At 34.8% G+C, this 24182-nt stretch overlaps 3 protein-coding genes across 3 annotated transcripts; 1 reads left to right on the plus strand and 2 right to left on the minus strand.

The window, feature by feature from the left end:
- Positions 1-203: 203 nt before the first annotated feature.
- Positions 204-2724, minus strand: LOC108742030 (solute carrier family 46 member 3-like). Its single transcript, XM_025975639.1, is given in 6 exon segments — positions 204-360; positions 418-574; positions 1020-1103; positions 1148-1297; positions 1372-1473; positions 1531-2724. Coding segments are annotated over 6 exon segments (1563 nt in total). The 5' UTR covers positions 2492-2724; the 3' UTR covers positions 204-251.
- An 8571-nt stretch (positions 2725-11295) lies between these two features.
- Positions 11296-14290, plus strand: LOC108742036 (trans-1,2-dihydrobenzene-1,2-diol dehydrogenase-like). Its single transcript, XM_018477040.2, has 5 exons — positions 11296-11585; positions 11654-11945; positions 11998-12247; positions 12315-12468; positions 14007-14290. The coding sequence occupies exons 1-5, from the start codon at positions 11384-11386 to the stop codon at positions 14126-14128; spliced, it is 1020 nt and encodes a 339-aa protein (XP_018332542.2). The 5' UTR covers positions 11296-11383; the 3' UTR covers positions 14129-14290.
- Positions 14162-24086, minus strand: LOC108742035 (protein misato-like). Its single transcript, XM_025975640.1, has 6 exons — positions 23734-24086; positions 23231-23671; positions 22855-23172; positions 22552-22801; positions 21204-21476; positions 14162-14516 (listed from the first exon to the last, which is right to left on the minus strand). Exons 1-6 carry the CDS (start codon positions 23890-23892, stop codon positions 14311-14313), a joined length of 1647 nt encoding a protein of 548 aa, XP_025831425.1. The 5' UTR covers positions 23893-24086; the 3' UTR covers positions 14162-14310.
- Between the last annotated feature and the right edge of the window lie 96 nt (positions 24087-24182).

Genomic DNA, 24182 nt, shown 5'->3' on the forward strand with positions numbered 1-24182 from the left:
AGGCACTGAAAAGAGTAGGAGAACTAAGGGAATAATGGAAGTGAATAAGGGAAATGAAAACCTAGATTGCGGGATATTCTATTGTTTGGAAAATACGAAGCTTGGTTCCAGATAAGGAGAGGATGTATGTGTCCAACCAGTCTTCGCACTTATGACTCTATGATGATGATGATAATATTAAATGTATCAGATTAGAAACATAATTGTTTTGTAAATTTATTAAAATAATAAAAACAAAGATAAACAAACTTTTATTCATTTACCGGATTTACTGTCGTATTATTTTTAGTTAGTAAAGCTTCTTGTTCTTTTATTTTAATCGCTTCTTTTTCGTCTCGTTTATGTTCTAAATATAGCCAGCTGAAAGTAAAAACAAAAACAGGAAAAAATAGTAATAATTCATAAAATTCAACTTACAAAAAGATTGCGACGGCAGGGATTGTTAAAACACCTCCTAAAATAAAGAAAAATCCAGGCAACCAATCTATAGTTGTTTTATATGACAGACTGTACATAGGCCCATATATTAAGGGCATTAGAGATTCACACACCCCAAATAGTGAGTTAATTTTTCCTAAAGAAAGAAAGAAAGGNTTGTATTTATTATGTATTCCGTACTCTCATACAAAGATTGAAATTAAAATTTATAGTTGAATATTTTCTCTACTTTTGATTTTCCATTATAATTTCTATTTTCCAATCATTAAGATAAAATTAAGAACGCGATTTTAATTTTAATACTTTAAATCGAATAATTTTCCGAAAATTTACAGTTAAATGCCTGCTACAAACCGAAAAGTTACACTTGCACCGTGGTTTCATAAAACCACACAATTTTATATAATATCAAACATTTTTGTATATGAACGTAAATGCAAAATGCCATTACAATACATTTAATTAAATTGTGGAAAACGATTATTATTTGAAAAATAATAATAATAATGATGACATGCTAAATAAAATATTATAAATCAAATTATTGTTTTAATTAAATTGAGTACTAATTAGTTACCTACCCAATTAATCAGGCAAAACTAATTTCGACATTACGGATCTCATTACAATAAAAGATGTCCCAATAAAAATTGCGACTACAGCACCTGTTAGTTATTATGTGTCAAATATATTTTAGATAAGTTGTTACTTTTTTGCTTTCCCAAGTAAAATATGGTCGAATTCGGAGCAAAAGCGAATACAAAACATTACAAGATTTTGCTGATAACAGAAACTATAACCAAAACTGTATCGTCGACTTTCAAGAATTTCGTAAAAAATGCCAGACTGAAAGCAGTACCTAAAATATTACGAGCAAATTAACTATCTGTGTAAACACTGAAAATTAATACTGTTAAGAATTTTTTATTTTACCTAGCATGTGTAAAATAAAAGCAAATGTAGAGAAAAGACTGTAGTCAATATCATTCTAGCGAAATCTGTACCTCACGAAAAGATACATTACTCCCATTTCTCCTATAAATATTATATGAAATAATGTTATTGTTATTAGTTAGGTTTATGAATCGTTACCATGCATTGGTCCAATAATAACCATCACAAGAACCATTATTACACAAATTCTTTTTTTCCTATTTTTCTCTCCTTTCTTAAAAGCCACCTGTAGTGTATCCGAAATGTGTTTGAAATTGAAAAAGTCTAACAAAAATGGTTTTTCTCTCTCATTTTTTTCCAAATTGTCTCGCGGTACTTCTTTCACCAAAAACACCATATACAGCAAACCCATCGTATACAAAAGTACAGCCAAACTATAAACACCATAAAATCCCATAATTTTGTACAAAATTCCACTCAATGAAGTTCCAATTGTAATGCTGACGTTAGAAAAAATATTAGCAGCTCCAATTCGCAATGTTCGGGTTTCCAACGAAGAAATGTTACTTATGTAGCTGAACATTCCCATGAACATAGCAAACCATCCTCCAGATATTGCCGGAGGAATCGATTCGACAAGAGCATTTACTTCCATCGGTAACTGATAAAAGAAAAAAACACATACTATGAGACACAACGAAGTGATTAGTTCTCCAATAATCGGAAGGATCATGCAAGGTTTTCTTCTTCTATGTCGGTCACTCCAAGAACCCAAAAACATAAGAAGCAATGCAGGCAATATGCTTTGAATCACGTTCTTCCAAGCATTCATGGAAGCGACGTATTTTTGAACTGCAATTTCTTCGGTAGCATTGTACCCACTGGCATTTCTAATTGCCAACGCTGAACAAACATCATCTTCAAATTGCAAATTCACCCTGCACGCTTTTTCCAGGTTTAAATTTTGAGTTGCGAGACTGGCCATGATACTGGGAAGAGTATAGCACAGCATTACCGGTTCGATGGTAATATTCTTAAGAACGACGCAAACTTTTTTGCAGAACGTATCTCCAGAAGAATTGACCACGTTCTCTTTAATTTCATTTCCTGCAAAGGACTCCAGTCCTGATTGCATGCTAAGGGATTTTTCAAGTGACATATTTCTATCTTTTTCTTCTACTTTTTAAAATAGAAACATTTACATCACTTTCTGATGTTAATCTAGTCGGGCCTATGGCGTTTTGAAAAAGGACCAAAAACAACTTTAGAAATTTGCAACTTGCAGTAAGCGATGTGCTCCGTTTTGAATATACTTTTAACGGCCTTCATAAATGAAAGATTATGAATGAAACTGAAAAAGAAATGTCGTCTTTACATTTATAAATTCGTCCATTGGAGACACATGCACACGAACATATTTATCTTAATAGTATCCATTGTAAAATCCAGACTTTTCTTTTAAAATTTATTATATGTTTGTCTTGTTCTTAATTAGCCTTCTACGTAGACGATAAGATAATAAATTTTAAAATATGCATATAATGTATACCAGAAAAACAATACGCAACGATGACAATTAAAAAAACTACATTACTTTTGCTAATGAACGTCCTACAAATAATTATAACTAAATTAACTAACTGGTAAATGTTTTATTAAATTGAAATCAAGAATGATCGAAAAAATATAAGGATACATTTGTGTGCAGGTATAACGGAAATTATTACAAATTATTCAACTAATTAAACAATAGCAGGCCACTGTGCTTTGGGAGGGGGGAGTGGCACACACATTAACCAACTGTTGTCTTGCAATCTTCCAACTACAGTTTTACATACACACATACGCATACAAACCCCTACATACAAATAACACTGTTCATAAAAGAAAACTTTTGGGTGTTTCATTCCCACCAGCCACTAATGCTGGTGGGCGGGCACTCCTTCCGGACTACGCCGGAAGGTAGGGCGGAAGACCCACTTCAGTCTCCTCTCAGGAATCGTGGGAAAGGGTGGGTGGTGGTTAGGGTGAGAAAGATGAGACTGATGAAATGAAGACAGAAGAAAATGAAAGATTATCTGTGGAATATTACTGCCCCAGCATTTGCCTAAGTGATCCAAGGAAACAGGAAACCACAGAAAAACTTGGACCAAGGCAGACGGATCCGGAATGGAACCAGCGTCCTCCCGAATGCTAAATAATGACCTAAAACTCTAGACCATGCCGCTCGGTACACTGTTCATTAAAAAAACTTTTGGGTGTTTCATTCCCACCAGCCACTAATGCTGGTGGGCGGGCACTCCTTCCGGACTACGCCGGAAGGTAGGGCGGAAGACCCACTTCAGTCTCCTCTCAGGAATCGTGGGAAAGGGTGGGTGGTGGTTAGGGTGAGAAAGATGAGACTGATGAAATGAAGACAGAAGAAAATGAAAGATTATCTGTGGAATATTACTGCCCCAGCATTTGCCTAAGTGATCCAAGGAAACAGGAAACCACAGAAAAACTTGGACCAAGGCAGACGGATCCGGAATGGAACCAGCGTCCTCCCGAATGCTAAATAATGACCTAAAACTCTAGACCATGCCGCTCGGTACACTGTTCATTAAAAAAACTTTTGGGTGTTTCATTCCCACCAGCCACTAATGCTGGTGGGCGGGCACTCCTTCCGGACTACGCCGGAAGGTAGGGCGGAAGACCCACTTCAGTCTCCTCTCAGGAATCGTGGGAAAGGGTGGGTGGTGGTTAGGGTGAGAAAGATGAGACTGATGAAATGAAGACAGAAGAAAATGAAAGATTATCTGTGGAATATTACTGCCCCAGCATTTGCCTAAGTGATCCAAGGAAACAGGAAACCACAGAAAAACTTGGACCAAGGCAGACGGATCCGGAATGGAACCAGCGTCCTCCCGAATGCTAAATAATNTAATCTTTTACTATTAATTACTTATTATATGATGAAAATTATAGAAGGTGAAGGTACCACTACCCTCCATAAATCATAATCACCATACCACAAACATCCATTCGATTGAATAAACATAAATAAAAATATGCCTACACAACAGTTTTATTTGTGCTAAATCGCATAAAGTAACAATTACTCAAGTGGCATCCCGAAAATGCTGTTTGACTTAAAAGAATAAGCTGCATAAAAATAAAAAATTTCGTTAAATACAGTCTCAAAGTCGAAAAAGCAAAAAGAAAGTAATTCATTGATATCAAAAGATCAAAGGATCGTTAATTATTTGAAATGGATTAAATGAAATAGTTTACTAAATATCCATCTTTGAATTTTTGCAGCGTTACTACAGATTAAATTAATGAGGAAAAATTGGTGCTGCTGATAAAGTAAACAAATGCCGTCACACTTCCATGATTCTGCTTGACATCCGGCCGGGCAATCAGGGTTATCAGATCTTTCCTCTCTGGCAGAACCGTTCGTGTTCGTTTTGGCTCTGCTTTATACTACCGTCACGGCCGGTGTCCCACAAGGCTCCAAGCTATCACCCCTTCTGTTCAACCTGTTCTGCGCAAACATGCCGTCCCATCCCTCGATTCTCACTGCTCTCTATGCCGATGACATCGCCCTTGTAAGCTCCGTTCAAAACCATTCACAGTGCTCTGCAAAAATTAAAAAGTTTCTACCCCTGTTCCTAAATTGGTACCGAAGATGGAAACTCAATATTGACGAAGTCAAGTCGGAAACAATTTTCTTCTCCTTTAAGACCCGAAAACCTCCCTCCATTACCGTTAACAACAATCCCATCAAATGCAACTTTCCCGTCACTTACCTTTGACAGAAATTCATATCCAAGTCCTGGATGCCTTCATCTCCCGTAAGTCCTCAATCTCTCATCAAATCAAAACTCATGCTTTTAACGCAAACATCAGAAGCATCTGCTCCTACGCCATTTCCATCTGGGGGTTCGTCCATCCCAATAGCCTTCAACTCCTTCAAGGCACTTACATGCGGATTCTTTGTTTCGCACCCGACCAGCCCTAGTTCGTCAGAAACGCCCAAATTCTGGATGAAACTGGTTTATCTTCACTTCCCAAGGCTAGAATCAGATTCGCAGCAAACCTTCTGACCTCAGTTTCAGGTAACCCAAACCCGTTCATCTCTACACTTTCGTACTTCATCTCTAAAGCAAACGGCCGTTTCAGAAGGCCCTGCCACCTTCTTCAACTCTGAGCTGCTTCTCTCCTGCTAATTTCCAGTTTAGCTTTTTAGCGTGAGTGCCCATCCAACTTGTCCGAAGTGGGTCACCGCTTTCTATTCCATTCACCTTACCCCCCAAATTATTCCTTTCCTATACCTAATAGCCTTCCCGTTCCCAACCTTTTCCACAGAACCTTCTTTGGGATGTAAAACCTCCGGGTTAACCTTCTGCTGAGGAGGGATTTTAGTCAGTAAGCGCTTCGGCGAATCCGACACAATCCCTTTCGGGGGGTGTCTTTTGAAGATTTCCCCTCGTCGGGGACAAACTGAAAAAAAATAAAAAAAAAAGTTGCCAGTTCACATCCAGCATCAGATATGGAAGAACCTCTGAAGAAGTTTGCCACTTGTGTTAGCGAAATGTTAGGAACCAACTCCAGCCAACTAAGGATGACTTTTAGACCTGAATCAGGACAGCATTAGTGTTTTTGTTTCTGTTTCTTTTTTTAGTACATATTTCGGTGTATTTCTATATAATTTTAGAAAGCATTTTAGTAACTGTCTTGAATGCTTTTGATTTCTTTTTTTTCTTTCCACCCTCCTCCCATATTTCCGCGCCGCTCTCTACCAATGTCTCTCTTATATTCCAACTCTCTTCAAGTCTTCTTTCTACTATTATCCATACCTTTCTCATTATTCCTATTGCTTTCTTCCTCAGTTTTTTATGTGTCTAGAATGTCCATCTATTCCATTATTTTTTGCAGTAAGAGTACTAGCTAGTTGAACTCTGCAACTTCTTTTATTTTTTCTACCCACTGGAATTATAACTTCTTCTATATTCCTCCTAAATTTTCCCCTTAAAATATTTGACTTATCTTCTCCCTATTATATATTTATTGAATTTTTGCATCATTTCTTTCAGCCCTTATTCGTTCTTCGCTAATATAATAATAGCATGAAATTAACCAGATTTTTCTTCTACCAATTATTATTCCCTCTTGTTGTATTGTGCTTAATTTGTTAATAATAAGTCTGTAAATGATACATTAAAAAGTGCAGTGCTTAGTGGGCATCCTTGTATTATTCCCTGTTTCATTGCTATTTCTTTTGGATTTATCCTCGTTAACTTCAATCTTAATGTAAGTTTCGTCGTACGTTTCTCTTATCCTTTCTCTTAATTTGTTGTCTATTTCTAATTATTCTAAGATTTTCATACTATGCCTCTCTTGAATTTATCAAACGACCATTTCGTGTCTGCGAAAAAGAAGAATATTTTACCTATTTCTTTCTTTATTTCTTCTTCACACGCTGTTTTGATTACGCATATTGCGTTAATAGTACCTTTGTTTTCTCCTAGTACCTTTTTGTCTTCTAAATCTTTTTCTAAGTATTTCAGAGTAGATTTTTATAACATGTGCTCATGAGTGTTATTCCTCTGTAATTTTTTGCCTTATTTTTGTCTCCTTTTTTGTAAATTGGCTTTATTATTCCTGTTTTCCATTCTTCCGGAAGTTCTTCATCTGTATTCCATATCTAATTTACTACTCTTTGTGTGTGCTTATTTATTTCTAGTTCTCCATACATTCATGCTCATTCTTAATTTTATCTTCTTCTGCTGTCATTTTCTTTTTTAGCTTTTTAACTGTTTCTTCTACTTCTTCTAATGCTATTTTATCATTGCTTCTCCAAATTGTTTAGCAAAGTGCTCAATCCATTCGTTCATCTTTATATTTTTACTTGTGCTTTCTTTTTTTTGTTCTTTGTCCATTAATTCCGAAAACTATTTTCCCGCTCTATCCTTTCTTGCTTTTATTCAATCTTTTTTAATATCTTGCTCTTTCTTTTATTTTGTTACTTTTTTGTATTTTTTCATGCATTTATAATATACTATTCTCATTTTTTTTATATATTCTTCTTCTTTTTTTCATTAGCTCCAGTTTTGTTACGTAAGATTCTTTGTCTCACCATTTCTTTATGTAGTTACTCTTGTCAATTTTTATTTTATTTCTACCTACTGATGCATTTACCTTATTTCATAATTCGTTCCAGTTGTTCGTTTAAAATTTCTTTTTCAGACCAACTTTCTCTTTATATTTTCCTCCTTTTTTATTTCCTTCCCTTGTCTGTATTTTTAGTTCAGCATAGTATTTGATAATCTGACTCGTTGTTATGTACCATCTGCATTCTTTATATATTCCTTCCTATTACCTGTATGTGAATTCTTCTTCTTTATCTCCTTTTACATTTCCATTCAGAATAAACATTATCCTAAACCCAATTCAGCAACGTTTCCCCGTGTTTACTAATTTATCTTTCGATAGTCTATTCTCTTGCGTGATCATTTCGTTTTCTTTCCCACCCTTATTTGCAGTTCTTGAGTTAAAATCTCCTCCCATTATTAGTTATGTATTCTTTCATCCTATCCTCCAGAATTTTTTCCACTATCTCGCGTCTTTCACATTTACATATCTCCTAATTGCGGTGGTCATTCCTCGTTTTAGCTTTCCTCTTTTCCCTTCTCTTCTTACCTCAACATGTAAAAAGTTGTAGTCCGTTGATTTATTTTCAATTTTTTATTTTTTTCATCTATCCAAGATTCTTATAAATTTATTACGTCATATTCGTATAGTTTTTCCCATTCATCCTCTATATTTCTGATACCCGCGACATTCCAAAAAACTATTTTTACCCCGCATTCTTTGTCATTGTATTCTTGTTATAGTTCTCTTACTTTCTCTTCTAATTTACTTCCTATTTATCTACCATTAACACCCATTTTTACTGCGACCATGAAAAATTTGTTTTTTGCCTGTAGAATTTGGTTTTTATTTTCCCAGTCTTCGAACTTTTTGATGAATGAATGTAATCTGTCTGTTATGTCTTACCACGTATTTTTTTAAGTGTGAAGCTTACTATAAATAATTCGCTTTATCTCTTCCTTTAAATATTCAGCGGTGGTTCCTTCTATTTCTCATCCTGTTATAGTTTTATTTTTTCATTTTTTTTTATCTTTTCTATTTTCTCTTCTAGTTTTCCTACTCTGTTTATGAATAAGTTTTTTCTATTTACAACTTTTTCTTTTTTGTTTGAATTCATCTTTAACTATTTTAATTTAATTTCTTAATTCTTGATAATTATCTAGATTAGAAAAGATTATAATCTTTTCGTAGTTCTTTCGAGATCGCCTCTTATTTTTCTTATCAGCTTTATAAATTTCTCATTTCCCGTTTCCGTTTTGGACACTTTTTTTGTATATTCGTTTGTATCTCAAAAGTTCGTATCGTTGCTGGTTTCTTGCTTGATTGGTGGTTTTCTGTTTGATTTGTGTCTTCCCTTTTTCTTTTATAGAAAACTTATGCAGCTTAGACTTGATCGCACGATGTTGCCACTAATACCATATTAATTTATTTTATCGATTTCTTTTAGCATATCCTCCACTTCTTGTTTAATAAGTTTTGTTTTCTCTTCACTTTTCGATTTTACTTCCACTTTAAGCTTTTCTCTGGTTTTATCTCGCTTTTTCATTCACTTTTCTAATAAATTCTCCTTCTAATTTTCACAAATATCCTGGTTAGTACATCATGAAACATTTTGTAATATAAGAGAAATAAAACGATTATACTTTTTATATTAAAGTTTCAGTCTACAATTGTTTCGGCCTTTTAAGTCATTATTTACCGCTAGTATTCTTGATAAAGAATTAAAAAGCAGAAACACTTGTAGAGTGAAACTATAATAGAGTAAAACATTAAAAAACATAATAGTTTTATTTATTTAATAATTCATTCTTTTTCCATTCAAATTTTTGTTTTTTTAAAGCTGCACTTTCGACACGTCATTCACTCTTTTGTATTTGCGCTTTTTGTGCCTCCGTTTTCGTAAATAAATAAATTATTAATTCCATTTTTCTCACCCTTTCTCTTATTGTATATGGGACCATGTACAGATTATTTTATAATTACATAAAATTTGCCTGTTCCAAAAAGTTATAGTGCCCAGAATACGACAAAAAGTAAAAAAAAACAAGTATGGACACTTGACTATATTGTATGAAAATAAATAAAATTAAATCAAAAGTACTGGTATAAAGGGGAACAGTAGATATACAAAACAGAGGATAATCCAAGGTCGAATAGCCTTTAACAAAAAGAAATCACTTCTCTGTTCACGAAAGGTTAATTTAGAAATATGAAAAATATTGTTAAATGTGTATATCTGGAGTACGGAGCTGTACGGGTGCGAAACGTGCGCGGCAGAAAAGAAAAGGTTATAGGCGAATGATGACATCGTGGATAGAAAAGGTTAACTAGAAATAAGGGAGTATTAGGCAAGAAGGGCTAGTTAAAGATATATTACAAGCAGAAATATGAGTTCAAGATAGAAAAGGGGATGTAGTGTCCAACTAGTCTTGGACTGACGACCTTATGATGATGATGATGAATTTAATCGTATATGTTTTATCATTTTGTTCACATTGAAAATCTATTTTACCAAAAGGTTTGAACTTAAGATTTCCATACGACACAAGTGCTGTAAGACTATAAGAATACCTATTAAATTTTTGTAATTGTAAAACAGGTATGATATTTGATTCTACTCCACTGTCCACTTGAAGGTGATTTTCTGCCCCTATTAGTGAAATTTGTTGTTACCAGCTATTAGTGTTTCCTTACTTAAAGTTACCACAGTTGACAAAAATGTTAGGGTTACTTTTTATTTTTTTCCCTTCTTTCCTTGTAATTATTTTTCTTCTATTTAATTCATTCTTTAGGTTATGGTAGCTTTCTGGACTTTTATCTCTTCTTTTCTGATTATTATTTATATTTACTATTTACTTTAAAAATTAATATCTCGAAAACGGTAAATAGAAGTAGAGAAACCATTTAAGTCTAACTAAAATCATAAGAGTTCCATTTAAAGTACTAACGATGTTGATGTCATCTTCCGGTATAACCGGAAGTGCTATATAGATATTTCGGTTTTTTAGAACATTTGAATAACAATTAATTCTGCTCATGGATTTGGATTTAACTAATTTAATTAGTGTTTGTTTTTTAGCTTTCCCCTACTTTGATTTATTCTGTTTTATAGTAAGACCACTATGTATAATTTTTTCATGTTGACTGGGTGGTTAGGGTGAGAAAGATGAGACTGATGAAATGAAGACAGAAGAGAATGAAAGATTATCTGTGGAATACTACTACCCCAGCATTTGCCTAAGTGATCCAAGGAAACTATAGAAAAACTTAGACCAAGGCAGACGGACCCAGATTTCATTCCTTCCTTCACACACACTGTTCATTTCTGAATGGTTTTATTTATATATATATATATGGGTATTGCCACCATATATCAACGGCGGCAATGGTCAGATCGGTAGGTACCCCAGGGTGCAAATTTAGCAATTCTCTAATCGATAGGTCTCCATTAGGTCAGTTAAGGTCCAATAATTCTTTCGTTAGATCCTCTATTGTTCTTTTTAACAATTTTTTTTAATTTTAATGAAAATGCTCGCATTTTAGCACCTCGTTTAAGATCAAATAGCAATTTTTTATCATGTTTTCAATCTTTATCTTTAAGTCAATTCGTCCATCAGTTTTATCATATTATTCGATTTTTAATATATTTTTTTATAATAATAAATTAATTAAGATCTGCGCATGGACACAATGCGTCTATTCTATACTAAGCGCGAAATTCAAATTCCTGTGAGGATTGTTTTAATCTGAATTGATTGTTTAATTACTTACTTGAATAGCAACTTTCATACAAGTATAATTATTAACATAATCTTTTACTANTGACAGAAAGGGTTTATAAATAGATAATTAACCTTTTATTTGTTATTAGTGTTTTATAAACGGTTACATCTGTTTTGAAAAGTTCGTAATAAAAATGCAATTAAAATGGGGAATAATTAGTACGGGAAACTGTAGCAGCGAATTTACAAATTGCTTAAACTCTTTATCAAACGAAGAGCATACAATTGTAGCTGTAGCTGCTCAAGATTTCTCCAGAGCTCGAGCCTTCGCCAAAAAGTATAAAATTCCTATTTGTTACGGTACTTACGAAAAATTGGCTAAAGATAGGAACGTAGGTAAATTATTTGAAACATGAAAATAAATTACATTGTGATAGCAATGATAAAGTGATTTTGAATTGTAGAAATTGTTCATATTGGAAATTTAAATATACAACATTTCGAAGTTTCGCGATTGATGCTAGAAAACGGTAAGCACGTTCTCTGTGAAAAACCGATGACAATGAATGAAAAGCAAACGAGAAAACTTATCGAAATTGCCAGGGAAAGAAATCTTTTCTTAATGGAAGGAATTTGGTCTCGATGTTTTCCTTTGTACAAGGAACTACGAACACTTTTAGATCAACAAATACTCGGAGAAATACTTTATGTATCAGCAACTTTTGGCAAACCATTACAACACATTGACAGAATAAGGTATGAAACAAATAATCAGCGGGCCTAATAATAAAAAAATATGAAATTCTAGAGAGAAACGGTTGGGTGGAGGAACTATTTTAGATTTGGGAGTTTATCTCATACAATTTGTACAATTCGTGTTTAGAGGATTGGATGCTCTAGAAGTAAACGCTGTAGGACACTCAAATGAATATGGTGTTGATGAATCCTGCTCTGCTGTTATCACATTTCCAGGAGGTAAAATTGCTAATATTAGCTCTCATTCTGCTCTGCTGTTGCCTAATGAAGCTGAAATAGTAGGCAAAAAAGGAAGAATAGTGGTATGACAAAATTTCTTTTTCAGTTACCCAAAGGGAATAGTATGTTATATAAGCTATATTGTTTAAGGTTCCCCAGTTTTGGTGTCCTTTAAAGCTAATAACGCCAATGGGTACTAAACATTTTGACTTGCCTGAAGTAGATCCTTCAATTCAGTTTATGAGCAAATTCTCAAAGGGATATATTTATGAAATACAAGAAGTTTGGAAATGTTTAAAAGCAGGTAATTAAAACAATATAAAAACAAAATATGAAGATTGGAAAAACTTTGGCGGTTGTTGGAGAACAAACAAAATAGCTCAAAACCCCAAAGCCAAAACACGGCACTGTAGTTGTCCGAAGCACTTTTCGGTAACAAGGTCAACTTCTTCAGGGACTGAAGTGACCTAAACCGAAAAGGGAACTAATCCTAATTTATACTAATAGTTGTTAAGGTTCAGCGAACATGGCTCAATGACAACAAGGTTGGTGTTCAATAGACCTTAACAATCACAAAAGTAATTAAACTAGGCTAAATAGCGGAGATCCAGGGGTAGGACCGTTATCATTGTTAAGCAAAACTTGTTATAAATGTATAAACTCTCAAAACTATCCAGTAAACAATTTGAGTTCCAGAAGTCTTCAAGACTTTCTTGATGTTTTTAATTCAAGTTTCTCTTTGAATAAATTTACTGTTGAAATTGAAAAAGATGGCAAGTTACCATTTTTAGATACGTTGGTTATAAGAAACGGTAATTCTTTAGAATTGGACATCTACAGAAAACCCACTAATACCTCTACATATATACCCTACGACTCTAATCATTGTGTTCAACATAAAACGGCTAGTTTTAATTTCCTTGCACATAGATTGCTTAGCTTCCCTCCTAGTAAAAGTAGATATCATAAGGAACTCTGTACAATTAAGAAAATTACAAGTCAATGGTTACAATTATAACATTATTGATAAATTAATTAATTAGGAATTTTGTTTCAAGATCTACGACTTTTCAAACAGACACTAATAAGACCAAGTTTGTTACTATGCGAGCCAAGATTTACTCGAGGACTCGAGGGTATTTTTCGAAAACTTTGTTTACGGATTGCTTACAGTTCAAATGGCAACTCCATTCAAACTCTCCTTGGTAATCCTAAGGATAAAACTCCTTTCTTAAAAAAGTCGGGGATATATGAAATTAGCTGTAATGACTGTAGTAAAAAATATATTGGACAAACTAGACGCTCAATCAAAACTAGATTTAAGGAGAATTTAGCTCATGCACGGTTTGGTAGAGAGGAAAATCTAGTGTTGCCCAGTATATTCTTACTGAAGAACATAATATCAATATTAATAATCTTAAGTTAGTTAGGGAGGTTAGAAATAATTGTTTACTAGATAGTTTTGAGAGTTTATACATTTATAAAAATAAACAAGTTTTGCTTATCAATGACAACGGTCCTATCCCTGGATCTCCGCTATTAAGGCTAGTTTAATTACTTTTGTGGTTGTTATGGTCCATTGAACACCAACCTTGTTGTCATTGAGCCATGTTCAATGGACCTTAACAACTATTAGTACAAATTAGGATTAGTTCTCTTTTAGGTTTAGTTCACTTCAGTGCCTGAAGAAGGTAACCTTGTTTGCGAAAAGTGCTTCGGACAACTACAGTGTCGTGTTTTGACGTTGGGGTTTTGAACTATTTTGTTTGTTCTATAATATAAAAACAGTAGAATGAAATTTTAAATAAAAGTATATAGGTATGCTGTAAATAATTATTTCAGGAATGATTGAATGTCCAAAAATGACCCATGTAGAAAGTATAAAATTGGTACAGCTAATGGATAAAATGAGAAAAGACGTAGGAATAGTATATCCAGACGACCTAGTCAAAATTACCAAATAAAAAATAGATAGGTCTGCTTCTGAAGTAATAGAGTTATAATGCAAAATGTTTATTATCTCATTTACTTGTAATAGAATAAAATTAATTAATTAAGGAATATAAACAAATAATAGTCAAAGAGATGCATAGTGGCGAAAAATAAAATCCTTAAAATACTTTGTATATTCGATGATTTCTTGTTACTAGTTGTAGTTATCTTCGTAACATTCTCTAAGGTCAAAGAGCTTTTGCAAGCACTCTTTGTAAGCATCCGTTTCGAGACCGCTTTCCCTGAATCGATGGAAACGAGGAAACCTAATTTTGCTTACTTCCGTATGAAGACTTTCTAACATGTTCCCAATTTCTGAACCAGAATGTAAACCTGCCAGTACAGGAACTGACTGAACAACTGCAAATAATAAAAAAAACCTGTAAAAGTAATAAGATCAAAGCGAGTAATGTGAGACTCATTGGCGTAGCGTGACTTTCTGTCACCCGGGGCGAAGTCTAAACTTGCAGCTCCCTTCTATTTTCACAATTATGTAAAATCTTATTTAAATTGGTCAAGAATAAAGCGAAAATACGTACAAAAAACTTATGCATACTTTAATTTAGCGTTTGAGGAGATAAAAACCGTTTATTATTAGAGTAAATTGAAAACGCATGAGTTTCTTCAGATCACATTGACATTATTACTCATACTTCATCTCCAAATTATCTAGCAATGCTAGTGTAACCTTCAAATTCTAGTGAAGAAAATATGCACATATTTTACTTTGTCAACAATCGACGTCTCGACGTTCAAATGTTTCTTTGGCTCGTTGACGGATTGGTTTAATTTACTGTGTTGTTGAAATTAACTAATAAAAAAATTATTTTGTATTGTATTCAATAGCTGTTGATCACTCCAGTAATAATACTAATAAAAAATTATTATATCTTTTTGTTGATGTATTTTAAAAAAATATAATAAGGTTATCACTTGCTGTATTTTATTTATTGTTAATATTTTCCAATAATCTATAAAAAATAGGTATGTAAAAAGAATATTTGAATTAAAAAGTATTAGACGGTTTTCTCCGATAGTTTTCCGCAAGATTGTGAGACTTTTGGATCAACTTTTCTGGCAACCCTACTCGAAGAGTCGTTCAGAAATGCAGTTCATAAAACTAGCCGTGGAGTATCCAAGTAATGTACAAATGTACGTGACTGTGTTGTACTGAAAATAACTGCTGTAAGAATTGAAACAGAATCGTGTGGGACATTAGAGCTGCAGAGTTATCGATAATCTTGATACAAAAACTTGTAAAGTGTACAGGGAAACACACAAAAGATTCATTACAATGTATTAATCGTACATTTAGCAATGCTAAATGTGGTACCAAATATAATGTAGACCATGTAGCAAATGACTATGAAAGATGTTTGAACATAGAATAAAAAGTGGAGTTTAATTTTGGTTTTCTTGAAATTAAAAAAGCATCTGATATGCCATCGACTTTAGAAAAGTAAATCAGTTAATGAGTAAATATACTTGGAACCATATTAACAAGTTGCAGAACCCAAAAATAATCACGCAATGCCTGATTAACGAATTAAAAACCTTGTTCAAAAGGCTAAAGCGGCTAAATACTAATAGAAATTCGTGTAATCCTAGAAAAAGTTAGATTACCATAGGTATTGTGGGAACACTCGGTATATCAATATAACAAGTGTAACAGTTAAAAAACTATAAGTGATTCAATTGTGTCAGCATGGTAAAATCGCGACACAGTGCGACCAACTAGGTCAAAGACATTTACATACATATTTCGTATTTCAACAAATCAGTCCAACACACGACTCACTTTTCTTTGGATGCTACAATAGTGTCAATTTAACAATTTTCGCTAGTCATCAAACGACTACAGTGGTAACCCCGACTAAAAACTAATGAACAGCAAACTACCACAGTGGTGACCCCAACTAAGGAACAATCGACGACTACACTAATGAACTACATTGCGGAATTACATCCGAATCCACGAAGCTTGGGTATGTGCTAGGCAACCTGGACCCTTGTTATGCGGAGAAAGCGCCCGATATCAATGTCAACCCCCGGCGATTGAACCACATGCCACCATCAGGGCAGCAGCACTCATTCGTCGGCTGGGCATCTCCTAAGAAACATGAATGAAACAATTTCTCGAGCTAGGAAATTTTGGGGATAGGAAATCCACGCAATTTCACTATGTTGGACAATTTACTGAGAACCATTTGGTCAAGTCGTCTCCCACTTATTATTCAAGCCATCATCGCAACTATGCGCGATAAGGATCTGGATGAAACAGCAGAGGCAGCTGATTTCATCATGGAAGCAATCCAAACGCAAAACATAGCCGCAGCTAATACTACGACCAGTTCCACTTCGGAGCTTATTCAAATTTTAACTAAGATGGTACATGCCTTTCAGTAGGATCTGAACAACATGAGACAACACAAAATTAAAGAACCAACCCCGTTCAAATTCATGCAGTTTTCTACCCCGACGACGTTTCAACCACAATATTAGGGTAAATGGTCAAGGGCAAGGCACACCAACACATCCCAAGCGATCTATGGTACTATTATTCTGTCTCTCAATTTGGGCCTACGAAGATGTTTTCCATGTCGTTTCATTATAGCTGACGTCACGAAACCAATCATCGGTGCTGATTTCCTTGCACACTATCAATTGCTGGTAGATTTAAGCACTAAACGACTCCTGGATCGACTCACCCATCTAAGCACCTCTGGTCAACTAACCAACTGCAGCCAACCCTCCGTCGCTTTCGTCACAGATACGAAACCAACTACTTCCGTATACCACGATGTACTTCAGCATATCCCCTCATTAATTCGACCCAACGGTCAGATCACCTTTTCTAAACATTCAACAAGGCACTACATCAATACTATCCTCGGTAGTATGTAAACCTCAACGTTTAGCTCCGGACCGTTTCTTTGCAGACAAGGGAGAATTTGAAACGTTGGTATAGCTAGGTATCGCACGTCCCGCCTCCAGTCCCTGGGCATCGCCACAACAGATGGTCTCAAAGAAAGATGATGAATGACGTCCATGTGGAGATTACCGGGCTTTCAACACGAGAATAATCCCGGACAGATATCCTGTACGCAATATTGATGATTTCATATATGCATTGGCAAACAAGACAATTTTCTCTACGATCGATCTAATTCGAGTCTATAATCAGATTCCTGCTGCAGAAGAAGATATTCCGAAAACAGCAATTACAACACCGTTTGGTTTGTTCGAATTTCCGTATATGAATTTTGGATTACGCAACGCCAGTCAAACAATCCAACGCTTTATTGACGAAATATTACACGGCCTTAACTTCTGTTTCGCTTACATCGACGATATACTGGTCGCATCAGAAAATGCTGAACAACACAAAGCAGAGCATTTACACACTTTATTTACTCGCCCGCATTCCTACAGCATATTACTTAATCAAGTAAAATGAAATTTTGGTAATGAAGTCTCTTTTCTAGGTTACTCTGTCTCGGCAAATGGAATACGCCCTTTATTCGACAGAGTGACAACAATCGTCAACTTCCCCAAACCAAGTACTGCAAAACAATTACGACGATTTGTGGGTAGGCTTAACTTCTACAGCACTCATTCTGCTTTGAATGAACTTCTACTGGCGAAAATTAAAGGAAATACCCCACTTCAGTGGAATCCCAAAGCCGGTGAGGCATTCAATTTAATCAAGAAGCAACTGGCACAGACTACTCTACTGCATCATCCGCAACCAGATGCTACGTTAGCAATTTTTTGTGACGCTTCCGACCATCGCTTGGGCGCTACGTCACAATTCTACAATGGAAGTTGGAAGCCCCTAGCATTTTTTACCTCCAAACTCCCTAACGCTGAAGCTAAATACAGCGCATTCAACCGGGAACTTCTCGCAATTTATCGCACAATCAAGCAAGTCCATGACTTCATTATTTTTACAGATCACAGGCCCCTTACCTTTTCTTTCCGTCGGAACCCTGACAAATGCTCCAGCGGACAGTCACGGCATCTCAATTTCATTAGGCAGTTCTCAACGTACATTCAGCATATTTCTGGGAAAGATAATATTATTGCCGACACACTCACGAATTTCTGAGATACCAACACATGTTGATTACCAAGCCCCTTCTTCTGAGTAAGAATCCGACAGGGAACTTTAGAAATACCTTAACTTAAACCAATCCCTACAACTCGAAGATAAACAACATCCTCAACCTACCCAAGCACACACAACAACCAGCTCCGGTCGTCGAGTACGTTTTCCAAGTTACATTCAAACAGATTAGTCAACATCGTTCATCACTGAAAGGGTCTTGTGGGAACACTCGGTAAATCAATATAACAAGTGTAACAATTAAAAACCTATAACTGATTCATTTGTGCTAGCATAGTAAAATCGAGACACAGTGCGACCAATTAGGTCAAAAACATTTACATATACAAATGTAATTTGCTGATTCACCTATTCCCATAAGAATCACGCAAGTAGATTTTGTATAAGTAGAATGTAAACATATCAATAAATCAGTCCAAGGCTCACTCTTTATTGAATGCTGCGATAGTGTCAATTCAACAGAGATGCAGAAATGTGTCCAACGATCTTATAAAACAATTTTCGCTAGTCATTAAACGACTACAGTATAATGATATTTTTTAGAACTGAAGAAATGTTATATGATGGGAAACAGATCCTACAAATGATACTCCTAAAAAGGTTAAAAATATTTACCATGCAGAATTTGTGGGTGTCAACAGTAGAGATCCTAAAAAGTTGTGGAATCCCATAAATAAAATTATAAAAAAAAGAAAAATGGTATTAAAATAGAAGATCCCATTGATGTAACAAATGCCATGAATATTTTTTTTTTTGCAAAATTGGAGAAAAGTTTAAAAAAATGGTAGAAACATAACTATAACACCCTCCATCTACTAATCTTAACTAGTATTTTTTTGTATTCCACTGACATCACTAAAGTAAAAAATTATATGTGTCTTACAAGATAAAGCGGGTGACGTTGACGAGATAAGCGTCAATATCTTGAAGGCGGTTGCAGATCATGCTGGAAATATTTTAGCGTAAATATTCAACCTCATTTTAGAACGGGCAATTTTTTTTAATATGAACTTACTTCCATAAAAAAAATGTGTGGTTTTATGAAAGTGAAACTTTTCGGATTTAGGCATTTAACTGTAAATTTTCAGAAAATTATTAAAGTTATAGGGTTGTTCGGAAAGTCATTTCGTTTTTTCCCGACAGAGGATGTAATTGTATTCTTTTGCACCCAACTTCACATTTAAGCCGTATAATTTTATATGCTTTGAGAGCTCATATAGCAAGGTTTGCGTGTGAAAAATTCCAATTAATTCTACGCAGTAGTTTTTGGTTGGTGCCCTTTTAAATATGGAGAGCGATAAGCAGCATTTTCGACATATCTTACTGTTTTACTACAGAAAGGGTAAAAATGCTGTTCAAGCCAGAAAGAAATTGACTGATGTGTATGGAGAAGGTGTGTTGACAGTACGCCAGTGCCAGAACTGGTTCGCTAAATTTCGATCCGGCAATTTTGATTTCGAAGATGCACCACGTTCGGGAAGGCCGGATGAAGCTGATAAAGACGCGATAAAGGCATTAGTTGATGTGAACCGGCAAATAACAACACGTGAGATCGGATTGAGGTTAAATTTATCAAATTCAACAGTTTATGACTACTTGAAAGGCCTGGGATTATCCTCGAAGCTCGATATATGGGTTCCCCATGTTCTCACAGAGAGAAATCTGTGTCGCCGCATTGATGTCTGCGGTTCGCTTCTCAAACGTCACGAAAATGATCCGTTTTTGAAGCGCATCATCACTGGGGACGAAAAATGGGTTGTATACAACAACGTCAAACGCAAGAGGTCATGGAGCAAAAAAGATGAACCGGCTCAAACCATTTCCAAAGCCGATATTCACCAAAAAAAGGTGATGCTGTCTGTTTGGTGGGATTTTAAAGGAATCGTTTTTTTTGAGCTTTTACCGGATAACACAACGATTAATTCGGAAGTCTACTGTCATCAGCTGGACAAACTGAATGATGCACTTCAACAGAAAAGGTCAGAACTAATCAACAGGAAAGGTGTAGTGTTTCACCAAGACAACGCGAGACCTCACACAAGTTTGGTCACTCGCCAAAAGCTTTTACAGCTTGAATGGGATACAATGCTACACCCACCATATTCTCCAGACCTGGCACCATCGGATTATTATTTGTTCCGGTCACTCCAAAATTTTTTAGACGGTAAAACCTTCACCTCAAATGAGGAGGTCAAAAACCTCCTCGATCAGTTTTTTGCCAGCAAAGACCAAAAATTTTATGAGCGTGGAATTATGCTACTACCAGAAAGATGGCAAAAGGTGTTGGACCAGAACGGTCAATATATAATTTAATAAAGTATTTGTTTATTATACGAAAACTGTCTTTCATTTCCACAAAAAAAAACGAAATGACTTTCCGAACAACCCTATAAAATCGCGTTCTTAATCTTATTTTAATGATTGGAAAATGGAAATGACTATGGGAAATCCATAGTAGACAAGATATCCAACTCTCGATTAAAACACACAAATACCGCGGAGTACTTGCACGAATGAGTGAGAATAAAAATGCTACAATGCTACATGGTTAACTCATGCGAGCCGTGGGCGCCGCCATATTTGCGTTGGCTGCTCCTGCCGAGCGCTTTTCACTTTTACCCCTATTCCGCAGCCGGCTGTAATGCGATAGATGGTCGAAAAATTTTGAGGTGATGTAATAAAAGTTTCACATTAAAAATTGTAGGTGAGGAGAAATAGTGTATATAACTTTTAGTTTCAATAAAGCATATATAAATTAATAACATTCATCATTCACAAAAGTGTATAGAAATTTTGAATGAGCTCAAGAATTATCGAACCTGGCTGAGCAATGAGAATTTCTTAATGACTATATTTAGTAAATGTCGACTTACATCCAAAAAAGCGGGCGGGTTACGGCAAGTTATATTTGAAAAGCTTACCCGAATCTTCTGGCCTCATATCTGCGATTATATTTCCATCAATTCCAACATGAGCATTAAAAATATCTGGATAAGGAGTCTTCACTGTCAAAGCTTTATCTACAACTGTGACGTTATTTGCTGAAGCATATGTAGTACATGCCATATAATAAGTTAACATTTCTTGTACTGTATTGCACTTGAATGCAGGAAGGTTTTGCTGATTTTGGGAATGCTTCAGTCTATTTTCTGCAATGCCTCTTAGAAACCAATATTGCATCATTCTATTTGAGCCTACACAAAAAAAAGGTTTTGCAAAAGCAAGCCATATTTATGAATGTAATGTGACCGACGGGAACCTGACGTTTGTCGCGCGGGTAGTAGTTATTGTCAGCCTATAGAAGTAGAAAAGAAAACCACCGGTCATTGACCTGGGCATTGGATGCCACTCAACAAAGATGAACATAATCGATTGATTCCGGCAATCGAAAAATCGTCACTCTACTGAAATATTATAAATCGAACAATCACTCCACTTGGTACACTCGATCAATCGCTTGAAATTTATGTTTAGGCATCATAGACATTTATTTATGTTTCCTTAATGTCTATTAATTTTTATAATTAATATTGTGATCATTAAATTCATGATTAGTATGATTGTAGCAATAAAACAAATGAAACCAATTTTTATACATATACTGTATATTCTAAACGTTCACGTATATTCTTTCCAATATGTAGCAGCAGGATGAGGATAAGAGTGGATGAGTCAATATAGGGAGAGGGGCTAGAGAAAATGTGTGTACTTTACAATTCGAAACCACTCCTCCCTCGGCCTCAGCTTAAACAGCAACGGTAATGATTTCGCAACCACTCAAAATTTCCAGAAATTGCAATCGATTATTTTTCATTCAAATAAATCGACTTCTATAATATTTCAAATGCTTATTCAGAAGTGCACACAGTATGTTCGCTCAGAATGGGGGGGGGGGAGTGCGGTTGTTCAGAAATTCGAGAAAAGGAATTATAAGGAACCAAACAACAATGGCCATTAGTGCCACCCCACACACTGCTCGTGTGTCTATGTAAGATGTTAGTGATTCAAAGTATGTTATCAGGAAGGCAGAACCGAAACAGGCAATCAGAGAAGTGGATTCAATCGATGGTAAGGTGGTAATCCGGGTAATGAACGATTTTCGGCGAAAAGTTAGAAAACTGCATTCAAGATGGACACAACCTTCCCGACGTTATCTTTCACATATGACGTTAGTTTTAGAGGGCATGTTATAGCAGTTTAGTGTTAAATTTCAAATTTTAGTAAAAAAATAACTGAGTACTGTTCCCGTCAGTCACCTAAGTAAGTTACCAATTTTGCAATTAGGTGTGATGCTTTTAGACAAAGGGCCATCCCAATTGTCCAAACACTCTAGTAATGTGGCATCCTTATTAAAAGAAAACGGCAAACATAAGCTGGATGCCACAGCACGACGACCAAAGGATGATAAATCTGCACAAAGATCATTTAAAGAGAAATTGTAAGATCTTAGACGATGTTTTAGAGTAAAAGTGTCTATTGCTGATGCTAAAATTGCACTTGAATGGTACCAAAGTCTAGACTGTAAATAAACGAATTAATAAAACTAATACTAATATATTATTGGGGCCTTACATCATAATGCAAATTATTGAAAGGTATGCTTTCTCCAGGCTGTCTCCATCCTGTCAATCCAGTGCATAGAGGAACAAAAATTGAAGCATTTTCTGCAAGATCATTAAAGCATAAAGCTATATTTAGAACTCGAACAGAGTCCTTAGTTATTGACTTGTAATTTTGATCTGTGCTTGTGATATTGTAATCTTTATAATAGGAAGGTATAAGTGGAATTGCCATTACGGATTTCTTTTCATATTCATCACGAACATGCTCTATACAAGAAGTAGATAAACCAGAAAATGCATCAACTGCATCTAATATGACATGAAAACCCTGAAATGTTAATTAACATGATTTATTTATATACATAATTATATGTAAACATATTTACTTGAAAATTATCACATTCTTCAATATAATTTCTAATTTTATCAGAAAATTCTTCAGAAAATTCTGAATTATTCCATAAATTAACACCTAAAGGATATACATCAAATTCCTTATTGACATCCTCATGTTTATACTCATTTATGATATTCACAGTTCTTGGATGATATCTTGTATACAAAAAGTCAGACCAAACATTAACAGTTTGCTCCAAATTTTGTTTTTTATTTAACACTTTATTGCCATTCCCTTTTTCTATTTCTTGAATAAATTTAGATCCTGACTGTTCAAAATCTTTTTTAATTTCTATACGGCTCTTATCCCAATGAATATCAACCTTTTCTGGAGCCGGCCTTTCACTGTAGAGAGATCCATCTTTAGATAAATATTTTAAACTTCCTTTTAAGTCCACAAGTAATGCACGAGGTGTAAAAGTAGTGTGTCCCTTAAAATTAATTAAGTAGCAATTGAATTGATTTTTTTTTGTGTTAAAACGTTTTACTATACATCATTGGTTAAACCTTCTCGATACAACACATCATGATTAATTTTAGAAGGTTGATTTGAACTGTAGTCAAAACTTAGATCATTTAAATTCCACAAATGTGCTCCTACAAAATTGGAATAATGCCCGAATTGCAGAGTAACTACTTCTTTTCCAGACATTATAACATATTGGAATATTTCTTCTAAAAATGTTATTACTAAATACAAAAACAATGCAAATCAAAAAGCGGTATTTTCAGAGGTTAACATGGTTAAAGCCATAGATAATAGTTAAAACAGTGAAATATAGACAAGCAGTGAACTCTATACATTTATACTACTCCATACTAACTGGAATAGACGCGCAAACGCCAAACGGGCAAATCACAGCAAATTTGTGCAAGTAGTAATAACATATAACAGAGATAGAACAATAGATATCAAAACGTCATCATCATCGTCAGTCCTAA

The sequence above is a fragment of the Agrilus planipennis genome, unplaced genomic scaffold, assembly GCF_000699045.2.
Source record: "Agrilus planipennis isolate EAB-ADULT unplaced genomic scaffold, Apla_2.0 scaffold184, whole genome shotgun sequence".
Lineage (NCBI taxonomy): Eukaryota > Metazoa > Arthropoda > Insecta > Coleoptera > Buprestidae > Agrilus > Agrilus planipennis.

Coding starts and splice junctions, on each gene's coding strand:
- LOC108742036 (XM_018477040.2), top strand. CDS start 11,384: ATGCAATTAAAATGGGGAATAATTAGTACGGGAAACTGTAGCAGCGAA. Junction 11,946..11,997: donor CAACACATTGACAGAATAAG/GTATGAAACAAA, acceptor ATGAAATTCTAG/AGAGAAACGGTTGGGTGGAG. Junction 12,248..12,314: donor GCAAAAAAGGAAGAATAGTG/GTATGACAAAAT, acceptor ATATTGTTTAAG/GTTCCCCAGTTTTGGTGTCC.
- LOC108742035 (XM_025975640.1), bottom strand. CDS start 23,892: ATGTCTGGAAAAGAAGTAGTTACTCTGCAATTCGGGCATTATTCCAAT. Junction 22,802..22,854: donor TCAATAATTTGCATTATGAT/GTAAGGCCCCAA, acceptor GTTTATTTACAG/TCTAGACTTTGGTACCATTC. Junction 14,517..21,203: donor TATGAGGCCAGAAGATTCGG/GTAAGCTTTTCA, acceptor TATTATTTGCAG/TTGTTCAGTCAGTTCCTGTA.